Here is an 11,509-nt window from a genome sequence, read left to right on the forward strand (position 1 = left end):
TTATTCTGCATGACCATATTTTAGATTGCTTAATCTGACCCCATACCTAAACTTAACAACTAACTTACTAACTATTAATAAGCAGCACATTAGGAGTTTGTTCAGGGAAAACTCTTATACGTGTTCCCTATTCTAAAGAATTACCCATATATATATATAGTCGCCTACATTATGCTAGGAGAATTTCATCTACTACGACTGAGAGTATCTGTTGGTATGGGAAAAGGTGACAGAAAACTGAATTTTTGCATTTGCTCACGTAAAAAAGCTAATTTAAAATATTCATAAACACTATAATAGTATATAAATAATACTAATATAAAATAAGTTGTCACTCATGTCCTAGCAACTGCTAAACATGTCCTAAACACTGCTATTACTGCATTTGTGTTCAATTAGCTAATTTTAGTGTATAGATGCTGTAAATGTATGTGTTATAAGTTTAATACTGTCAAGCATTATGAGATGCTCATTGTTTTTGTGCAGACTTGTTTTTCAGGAGGCTAGCAGACTGTAGCTCAACTACTTTTGATCGTGAATAGCTCGTATCTCGACAAAGTACAGTTTCAGGGAAGCTTCCTCAACACATGATTTCATTAAGGGAAAAATGGTGACTCTTTCACTCTTGCTCTGTCTGTGTAGCGCCTACTCTAGAGGAGTATGATGGGTCGGAGGCGTCCCTGAACGAGACGGCCACTACCATCACCGTCCTGCTGAAACCTGCCCAGGCTAAAGGAGCTCCTATCAGGTGTGTGTTTGTGCCTCCTCAGTCTCCTCATATCCTCCAGACGTTATTAGACTTCCTCTCTGTGCTGTAATGAGCCACTGCTGGTGACATTACCGCTCCCATATTAACTTCCTGTGTTTCTCTGCTCATAAACCCCCACTCTCTGTCTCTCCTTCCATCTTTGTCTCTTTCAGCTGTTCAATATTCCTTTCGACACTTGCACAAAGATCCCTATTTGATCTGAGCCATGCCTGACTCTTCCTCTTCCTCCTCATCCTCTCTCTGTTTGACTGGTTTGAGGCTCTGTGTCACATCTGGGCTTTAAAACAGTCTTTCAGCTATTTAGCTGTCATTGTGACAGACTCATTCCTGCAGCTTCACATAGATGGAGGAGGAGGAGAGACTTATTTACTTATTGTTTAAATTCGGTGAAGTAAGAAAAATGCAGAAAAACTGCATTCGGAAAGTGAAGGGAAACAGCGATGTGACGCACATGAGCCCATTAGTGCACAGAGTTTTCCCAGAGATATCCTAATTAGAATGACTTCTACAGTCTTTTCAAGATGTTTTCATGTAAAAAAAAAAAAATTAGGGATGTCGATTTAATGCGTTTAATGTGATTAATTATGGAAAAAAAATAATGTGTTAAAATGATTAAGGCATTTAATGCATCCGCCCTGTCCAGACCTGTCCGTCATCTTACATTGATGATGAACATGATGCAGGACAACAACCGACTGCATGATGAAGCCTATTAGAATACAGTTATATGAGCCTAAAATTCAAGATATGAGGGCAACAATGACCTTTTAATGGTTTTTATCTTGCAAAGGTGATACTGATTTTATACAAGTTCAATAAACAAGAAGTTAATATTTTGTGACACAATATTGTCATATTGCCCGTTTTTGCCTAATTTCACAAACGAAAGTATTTTCAAACAAAGTCACAGCAGAACTGTTGTGTGTCTAAGCAAGAGACACCAGTGATTTTGTTATTGAATGACTCCACCTTTTTATACAAATAGAGTGAGTCAATGATTCAGTGACTCATTTATTCACTTATTCAAGACAGTCACTTGAATCAGCCGTTTGAACAAATTAGTTAAATGAGTGATTCAGTGACTCATTAATTAAGACAGTGACTTGCCGCCACTTACTGGTGGTTTTGATTTCATATTTAGAGTGTCATTTCATTTATTTAAAAAAAATCATTTTCATATTTCAATGTGCATTTTTTTAAACCCATTAATGCCCATTTAAAGCCCATTAATCACACATACAGAGAGCCGAATGAATGAAACACCTTTGACAAGAGCTTAGATAGATTAAGGGTGAATATCCCAGCTCACATTGCAAAATATCATCCCAAATTGATTATTTTGTGTGAAGACAATAATGGCATTTTGATTTTCTGGGCATGGTTATGTTAGAGAGAGGTGAGAGGTGAGAGACATTTACTTCTTGGTGTAAATGTAAAAGCAGTGCTGACTCGAGTCATGTTGTGTCTGTCATCAACAGCGCCTATCAGATCGTCGTGAGGGAGATCAACCCACACCGTGCACGACGGGAGGCCGGTGGCGGGGAGTGTTACCGTGAGCCGGTGACCTATCAGAACGCGGCCAGCGCCGGGCTGCCGTATTACTTCGCGGCAGAGCTCCCGCCCAGGAATCTCCCAGAACCGCTGCCGTTTACCGTGGGAGACAACAAGACGTACCACGGCTACTGGAACGCCCCCCTCGCGCCCCGCAAAAACTACAACATCTACTTTCAGGCAGTCAGCAGCGTGGAGAAGGTCAGCAGATGACAAATGAACACACACAGCCCTCATATCAGCACACGCAGTGACTGAGAGTGTGTGACAGGACTGACACAGAATCACAGTCCTTTGATCTGTTCTGTCCTTGAGCTGCCGTTTGTGTTGCTTCAGGCCCTTTCATTGGAGCATTGTGCATTCTTTTGCAATACATGTGATGGTTTGACTGTTCAATCAGATCACAAGGTCAATCACACCTCTGTCAAATACTAAAAAAAAATATGAAAATATTGCCTTCCAGTGTTGTCGCAGCTCAGAGTGTTTCAAAATCACAACACGCATTGCAAGTCAAGCTGCTGCAATCATTCTACTCAATATGTTGATATGTTTTCACATCTTTATGCGATTCTGCTCTACTTTTAATAGAGTTTTGAGAATTAACTGTAAATTGTTTTTGTTTTTGTTTCAGGAAAGTAAAACGCAGTGTCTGAAACTGGCTTTTAAAGGTAAGCCCTTCGAATTTAAAGCATGCATTTACCATACATTTCTCCAGCACAACTTCAGCATAGTTATAGAAAAGCAATGTTAGTATATGCAGTGGGACGGTGTCTGATAATATGGACAAAAGAAGCCATGCCAAAGCTTGACCATCCCACTCACAGTTGCCTATTCTGTTCAGATGCAATTATCAGTTACATATGCATCACATTTATGAACACTTTATCTCCCTCAATTATATGCACTAAAATATACTGAAATATACTTCTATGAAAAAGGCACAGTATGTGATTTTTATATGTAATTTAATGTGCAATAAATGCAAGCTTTGTGCATTTGTTCTCAAAAATAGTTGCCATTTTGCCTTCGTTCAATTGGAAATGGATTGCATGTACTTGTGTATATTAATTTGGCAGATTTTGAAATTGAATATGTGACACTGCTTTGCACAAGAACACTTTTAGATCATAGTTCAAGAGTCAAGTTTATTGACATTTCAGCCATATACATGCATACAACTGGAACTAAATGTTGTTTCAGCAGGTCTGCAGCTTACAAAAGACTTGAATGACTGCAGAGCACCAGTGTAATGCAAAAAGTATAGTTATAAAAATATCAATTTGCGGTAATGTGCTGATACAGAAGTGGTAAAATTATAATAATTCTATTTTTAAATTGATGGTAGAGAGCTGGCAATAGTACTGCTCAGTCCTGCTAGAAACAGAGTGATAACTTTGAAGACAAAGCATTTCACTGCCTTTCATAACACAGCTAATAAAATAAAGAACGAATAATCCATACCCACAGTAACAGGAGGCTGGAAGTGCTTGACATTAATCTGTGATGCTGTGCTGCTTTGGCTCTAAAGTAACAGTTTGAAACTGGAGAAGAGGACAACAGTGTAATGTAATGTTGAGACACACCTGTCATACTGTATCGTTAGGATTAATTTAGTAAGCACATTTCTAATAATATTTCTATATATTTTTTAAATAATTTTGAATTAAGTTTTGAACTACCAAGCAATTTTTTATCGTTCAGCAGTCATCCCTGTAGTACTAAGGAACTGCAGCCGTTTTGTTTTCTATGTCTGCTTCAGGATTGTACTCACAAAGGAGTTAGTGTTATGAGGTCAAGCATTATATTTTTTGTTCCTTAATATCACAACCCAGAATGGAATATTTTGTGTAAATATAAATTTGATTTGTTTTTTTAAATGTATGAATATTCAGCTCTGCTATGTCACACTCTTTGTTTCTGGGTTACTGTGAGTTTTCAGAGGGTTTTTTTTTTCATCGTATATATTTTGTGATTATTTGTGGAGTTGTGATTTTCATAATCATAATTGCATATTGGACATGTAGTTTTCTTGTACATTTTTAAGTGCCATTGTGTCCAGCTAGATGATTTTTTTTCTGCATGGAGTGATGTGCATATATATATATATATATATATATATATATATTGTCAATGTGCTGTTGTGGTAATGACAGTACCTTCGGCCATGTCTCATCTGAGTTATTGCACATTATTTCCTCCTCTGGCTCTTCATTAATTGTTTTTCCAGCAGGAAATCGAATGATAACAGTCTGCCTGAGCTCAGAGCACTCCCAGAACGGATTAGATATAGCCCACGTCATGTGTTGTTTAGCAACAAAAATACATTTTTGTTTTTAAGCATGGAATTTTATCTCCAAAATGGATGTAATCCAATTTCCATTGAATTGCTCCTAGTGTTTTTCTCTCAGATCAGACTCATAAGAGCTGACAGAAACAGAAGTGTTCTGGCAGGGGGCAAAATTTGGTGTCTGAACCAATACAGGCCTGCATCAAAAACAAAAGTGATAAGGTTACAGTCTTTGCTTTTCCATCATGTGGGTGAGAGGGACAGGGTTATAGATTGCATATTGCATTTGGAAAAAAAAAATTTAAATAACCAGTCAAAAATATTATTTAACATCACTAAATACATTGATTTTACCAGCAAAACTCTTTTTACAGGTTAAATCAGGTAGAAATAGCTCTTTAAAGTAACAATTGCAAGACGTCTATAAGAGAATAGAAGAGAATAACCCTGAAAAACAGTACATGAACATAATCATCCAGCAGAATTCCATTAAATATTGACTTTGTATGAGCTATTTTAGAATAGTGAAATCATTTTGCATATAGTAGTAGTATTGCTACAACTGTGCATACATGTAAGACATGCTGCTGCTGAAATTAGCCGTAACAGATCTATACAGGTGGATCTGGGGGAGGTAGAGGGCTTCTGAGAGTTTCATGCTGCAAGACTTGCTGAAGCCAAACTATTTAAAAGTTAAGCAGCAAGCTCATTGGCTGTAGCATCAGCAGAGACCAATCAGCTTGTGCCATGCTGTGATGATGTCACTGTTTGCAGATTGCGTTAAGAAGATAATATGTATATAGAACTCTAAACCGCTACATCAAAGCCAGATTGTGATGTGTCAGAAATAATCATTTTCTAACCAAATGTATGCATGCTACTATATGTAAAATGATTTCACTATTCTAAAATAGCTGAATATTTAATGCCTAGGGTTGAACACCTATGATTTAATGGATTTCCAGAAACTCTTTTATTTTGCTTCACTAAATGGTACTTATAGAAATCAATTCAGATGTTTTGGTTTTCTGAGTAACACGTAATAATGTAATTCCACATTTATAATACATTTATCATCTAATTCCATTGTTTATGCTGTTATAACTGTCACAAAGTTTTCAAAAATATTAAATATTAAAATTGTTATTATGAGAAAAAAAAAGATTGTTATAAATTATTTATAAAAAATGTTTAATAAAAAAAACTTAAACTATGTTGCTAAAAAATAAAATAACATATTTGTGTGATAGGTGGAAATGTTGGCAGGGCAAATAAAAATCAAATGTAGTGTGGCAGCAATAAAAAACCCGCTGATTCCCCAGTCCTATAGTGCTTTCAGCTGCCAATAAGAGTGTCTGAGCTGTGTTTAATATCTGTCCCGTTGATTGTGCCTGGGTTATTTGTTATTGACAGAGATATTTGTGGGTTTGACATTCATTGGTATTTGTGTCATGCGGACAGGTCATCTGAAGCTAACACAGCACTCGTGTGATCAGTGCTTAAAGCGAAGGAAGAGGAAGAGAGTGCTTTTTTGTTTTTAAGCATGGAATTTTATCTCCAAAATGGACGTAATCCAATTTCCATTGAATTGCTCCTAGTGTTTTTCTCTCAGATCAGACTTATAAGAGCTGACAGAAACAGAAGTGTTCTGGCGGGGGGCAAAATTCGGTGTCTGACCAATACAGGCCTGCATCTAAAACCACACCGCGCCACTGATTAATCACGTTTTAACCCAAGTGTCAAAAGTGATTGCCAGTAAGGTTACAGTCTTTGCTTTTCCATCATGTGGGTGAGAGGGACAGGGTTATAGATTGCATTTATCCACAGGAAAAAAAAATTTTAAATAACCAGTCAAAAATATTATTTAACATCACTAAATACATTGATTTTACCAGCAAAACTCTTTTTACAGGTTAAATCAGGTAGAAATAGCTCTTTAAAGTAACAATTGCAAGACGTCTATAAGAGAATAGAAGAGAATAACCCTGAAAAACAGTACATGAACATAATCATCCAGCAGAATTCCATTAAATATTGACTTTGTATGAGCTATTTTAGAATAGTGAAATCATTTTGCATATAGTAGTAGTATTGCTACAACTGTGCATACATGTAAGACATGCTGCTGCTGAAATTAGCCGTAACAGATCTATACAGGTGGATCTGGGGGAGGTAGAGGGCTTCTGAGAGTTTCATGCTGCAAGACTTGCTGAAGCCAAACTATTTAAAAGTTAAGCAGCAAGCTCATTGGCTGTAGCATCAGCAGAGACCAATCAGCTTGTGCCATGCTGTGATGATGTCACTGTTTGCAGATTGCGTTAAGAAGATAATATGTATATAGAACTCTAAACCGCTACATCAAAGCCAGATTGTGATGTGTCAGAAATAATCATTTTCTAACCAAATGTATGCATGCTACTATATGTAAAATGATTTCACTATTCTAAAATAGCTGAATATTTAATGCCTAGGGTTGAACACCTATGATTTAATGGATTTCCAGAAACTCTTTTATTTTGCTTCACTAAATGGTACTTATAGAAATCAATTCAGATGTTTTGGTTTTCTGAGTAACACGTAATAATGTAATTCCACATTTATAATACATTTATCATCTAATTCCATTGTTTATGCTGTTATAACTGTCACAAAGTTTTCAAAAATATTAAATATTAAAATTGTTATTATGAGAAAAAAAAAGATTGTTATAAATTATTTATAAAAAATGTTTAATAAAAAAAACTTAAACTATGTTGCTAAAAAATAAAATAACATATTTGTGTGATAGGTGGAAATGTTGGCAGGGCAAATAAAAATCAAATGTAGTGTGGCAGCAATAAAAAACCCGCTGATTCCCCAGTCCTATAGTGCTTTCAGCTGCCAATAAGAGTGTCTGAGCTGTGTTTAATATCTGTCCCGTTGATTGTGCCTGGGTTATTTGTTATTGACAGAGATATTTGTGGGTTTGACATTCATTGGTATTTGTGTCATGCGGACAGGTCATCTGAAGCTAACACAGCACTCGTGTGATCAGTGCTTAAAGCGAAGGAAGAGGAAGAGAGTGCTTTGATGATGAAGGGCCGGTGCATTAGGGCAGCAGTGATCTGCGTCTTGGCCATTTCACCCCAGGCTGCTCATTCGCCCAAATGTGTTGTAAAGAATAGAGAAGCCGTGTGACGGGGGCTTGGCTTTTGTTTGAGTGTTATTGTTGGGTAGAAATAAGCTGCCCCACAGATCCAGAGGCAGGAGAGTACAGCTGATGGCTTTATTTAAGAGGCCCATGTCAGCGGGTCATTGCCTTATCACTCTTAAAAGCTTATAGTAGAGCTTCAGGACATACCGGAGATCCATTTACTCCTGCCGCCCAGACAGATCACACAATGCGGCATTTACAGGCAAAGCCATGAGTGGAGTCGGCATCCAGACCGCCATAAATGTCATACGCACCGAGCTGGAGTTCAGCAGCGGTTCGGATCAATACGCGTAGATGCCATAATGATAGTTTTGCTGTTAGAACGGTGTGCGAGAAGTATTTCAGTAGGCAGTGATGTATTTCTGACAGGGTTACAGACCCGAAGCACCACTGCAGTACACTTACACTCGAGCAGACGCTCTGCGACACACCACTTTGAGTAATACTGGGTTTGTACCACTTAGTTGTCATACAGATAATGACTGTTAAACGTTTAATTGTCTGCTTTTTAGTTCTTGTTACTTGCTGTGTAAACTTAATATACAAACACAAAATCATTTATTCAGAGTGAACTTTATGTAAGGGATATTCACAGAACAGGGTGATCAGGACGCTGAGGGGTTGTGTATCACACTGGAAGGGGGTTATTCTGCAATAACAACCGGCTAGAAGTACATTATCCCTCTTATTACACGGCTACTTGCCACATAAGTAAATAATTAGGCACGGAATATTGATTTGAGTTGATATATTTGAACACAAAGCTTCCGTGAAGACAGCAGTTGCGAGCAAGCGGCAAGTTCAAACTAGACGGTGATACGGTACATTTCACCACATAAATAATTATGGCGATAAAGGATTTAAGACGGAAATGTTTTAAAATCTTACCAGTTTGTTAGTTAGATTACGGTGTATAAAACAATCATGGCAAAATGGCAGCTGCTGCATTTGTATGAAACGAGAGAGCGAGTTGCAATACCAGGATGACATAATTAAATAATAGTACACATAATATTGAATCGAGTTTTAATATTTTATTAGCTAGCCAAACGCAAAGCTTCCACCAAGAAAAACTGTTCCTATCAAGAGTATAGCGCCGACTTCAGTTACCCGGATGAGCCTGTGTTATCAGCTTTTACCGGTTGTTATCGAGGGATAACAGACCTCGGAATGTCACGACTGACCAATCAGAATCAAGTATTCCACAGAGCCGTGTAATAAAAACAAATAAAACACATTACATTTTAAACATTATTTACAGTTGTTACTATTTACAGTGGCTTCCTTTTCCGTTCACCCTGTTCCATTTTGGAAGGAATAGAAAATAGTTGTGAAAAAGAAGTGCACTTTAGCATACTTTTGAAAAGAGTACTTATAGATCAATTTCAGTGTTTGCAAACAGTGATGACGTTTTTTGTGGGCGTAGCCTATATGGTGGTAGAAAACATCTCTAGGTTACGTATGTAACCATGGTTCCCCGAGGGAACGAGACGCTGCATCGAGATTCACTTTGGGAACGCCCCTGCGTGACCGCGTTCTGAAGCACGTGTAAAATCAGTCCAATGGAGCAGCGAGACGTCCGTGTAATAAAAACAAATAAAACACATTACATTTTAAACATTATTTACAGTTGTTACTATTTACAGTGGCTTCCTTTTCCGTTCACCCTGTTCCATTTTGGAAGGAATAGAAAATAGTTGTGAAAAAGAAGTGCACTTTAGCATACTTTTGAAAAGAGTACTTATAGATCAATTTCAGTGTTTGCAAACAGTGATGACGTTTTTTGTGGGCGTAGCCTATATGGTGGTAGAAAACATCTCTAGGTTACGTATGTAACCATGGTTCCCCGAGGGAACGAGACGCTGCATCGAGATTGCTTTGGGAACGCCTCTGCGTGACCGCGTTTTGAAGCACGTGTCAAATCAGCCCAATGGAGTAGCGAGACGTCACGGGCGGGATGACGTAAGCACCAGAAAGTATAAAAGCACATCCGGCAGAGCGCAAACCAGCTTCGATGAAGTAGCGCCTGCATACTACCAAGTCCCTGCCTGTGTGTGTATCTTGCGAGCACATCACGAAGAGAGAACTTGGGAACCTGGGGTAGATGCCAGGTCTAGGTTGTAAAAGTGGACAAAAGTGTGCGGAGAGGACCAGCCCACCGCAGCACAAATGTCCTGCCAGGCCACACCCAAGTTGAAAGCCTTGGGGAACGCCATACTCCTGGTCGAGTGCGCTCTGACCCCCATAGGTGACGGGAGGCCAGAGGACTCGTAGGCTAGTGAGATGGCCTCGACCACCCACCTACTCATAGTCTGCTTGGTCGCCAGAGATCCTTTCTTTGGCGGACCAAATCAAACAAACAGCTGATCTGCCTTACGCCACGGGGCAACTCTGTAGGCGTAAGCGTCCAGTGCTCGAACTGGACAGAGCCGATTAAGCCTTTCTTGGCCTACTTCCTGGAACGGAGGAGGACAGAATGCCTGAAGTACTATGGGCCCTGGCGAAGAAGTGGGCAGCTTAGGGACATACCCGGCCCTCGGGTAAAGGAATGCCCTAACCATGCCTGGAGCAAATTCCAGGCACGAAACGGAAAGTGCCTGAAGATCCCCGATCCTTTTTAGTGAGGAAATAGCAAGGAGAAAGATGTTCCCATGAGGGCACCTTAGTGCGCTGTACCTCAGGGTGCCACGGAGGAAACGAGTGACAAGTGGGTGTCTTCCCAATGATTGACCACCCAGAAGGGCGTGGTAAGCAGCTAAGGCCGCCACGTATACCTTCAGAGTGGAGGGAGATAACCCTGCGGAGAATCGCTCCTGCAGAAACTCCAGAACTGTACCAATTGGGCAGTTGACTGGGTCCTGCAGTCGCTGTTCCCAAACAAACGACACACAAATCGTGTGTATCCCCCGCCGCCAGATATCGTGGGCAGGGAGGAACACAGCATTTGTAATGCCGTTCGCTCGCCATAGACTTTTTCATGATTGTTTTTTATATATGCTTGTGCGGACAGACAGCAGTAAATAGACAGACACATACACAGAGCGCTACTGAAGAGCAGAAGCTGGTTTGCGCTCTGCTGGATGCGCTATTATACTTTCTTGTGCTTACGTCACCCCGCCCGTGACGTCTCGCTACTCCATTGGGCTGATTTGACACGTGCTTCAGAGCGCGGTCATGCAGAGGCGTTCCCAAAGCGATCTCGACGCAGCTCGAGTTCCTGAAGGGGAATGACAGTTTTAACGTAGCAGTCTATTCAAGCCATGGAATAAAAGAATAAAAAAATTAATTTTGAGTTTATATTCCAAAATTCTGACTTTTTTCTTGCAATTCTGAGATTATATATCACAATTCTGGTAAGAAAAATCAACTCGTCATTCTTTCTTTTTAGTTTATAATCCCACACTTCTGGCTTTTTCCCCTCAGAATTGACAAACTCTTAATTGTTGACTTGAATAAAGTTATAAAGTCCGAACTAGGAGATATAAACTTGCATTTGCAAGAAAAAAAAGTCAGAATTGTGAGATAAAATAGGTAAATGTTATGTAAAATGTTATAGGTTTAAATATAAACCTATTTATACATGTATTTCATGCATGTATTTCAACTGTAGGGCTAATACAATATGTCCCCTATATGAATATTATATAGACCTATTGTTTAAATCAAATTTATGCTTTAAAATAGGGTAATCATAGCAGGTTTCATCCAT

The 11,509-nt window shown here is 39.0% G+C and overlaps 1 protein-coding gene across 1 annotated transcript in view; it reads left to right on the top strand.

Annotated features, from left to right (window-relative positions):
• Nucleotides 1–11,509, top strand: part of ptprk (protein tyrosine phosphatase receptor type K) — a 172,433-nt gene that overhangs the window by 131,814 nt on the left and 29,110 nt on the right. The window contains exons 12-14 of the mRNA XM_016439774.1: nt 643–748; nt 2,248–2,521; nt 2,952–2,988. Coding sequence (XP_016295260.1) covers nt 643–748; nt 2,248–2,521; nt 2,952–2,988 — 417 coding nt within the window. The remainder of the gene's footprint in view (nt 1–642; nt 749–2,247; nt 2,522–2,951; nt 2,989–11,509) is intronic.

This window comes from Sinocyclocheilus anshuiensis, unplaced genomic scaffold (assembly GCF_001515605.1).
Source record: "Sinocyclocheilus anshuiensis isolate Anshui unplaced genomic scaffold, SAMN03320099.WGS_v1.1 scaffold1518, whole genome shotgun sequence".
NCBI lineage: Eukaryota > Metazoa > Chordata > Actinopteri > Cypriniformes > Cyprinidae > Sinocyclocheilus > Sinocyclocheilus anshuiensis.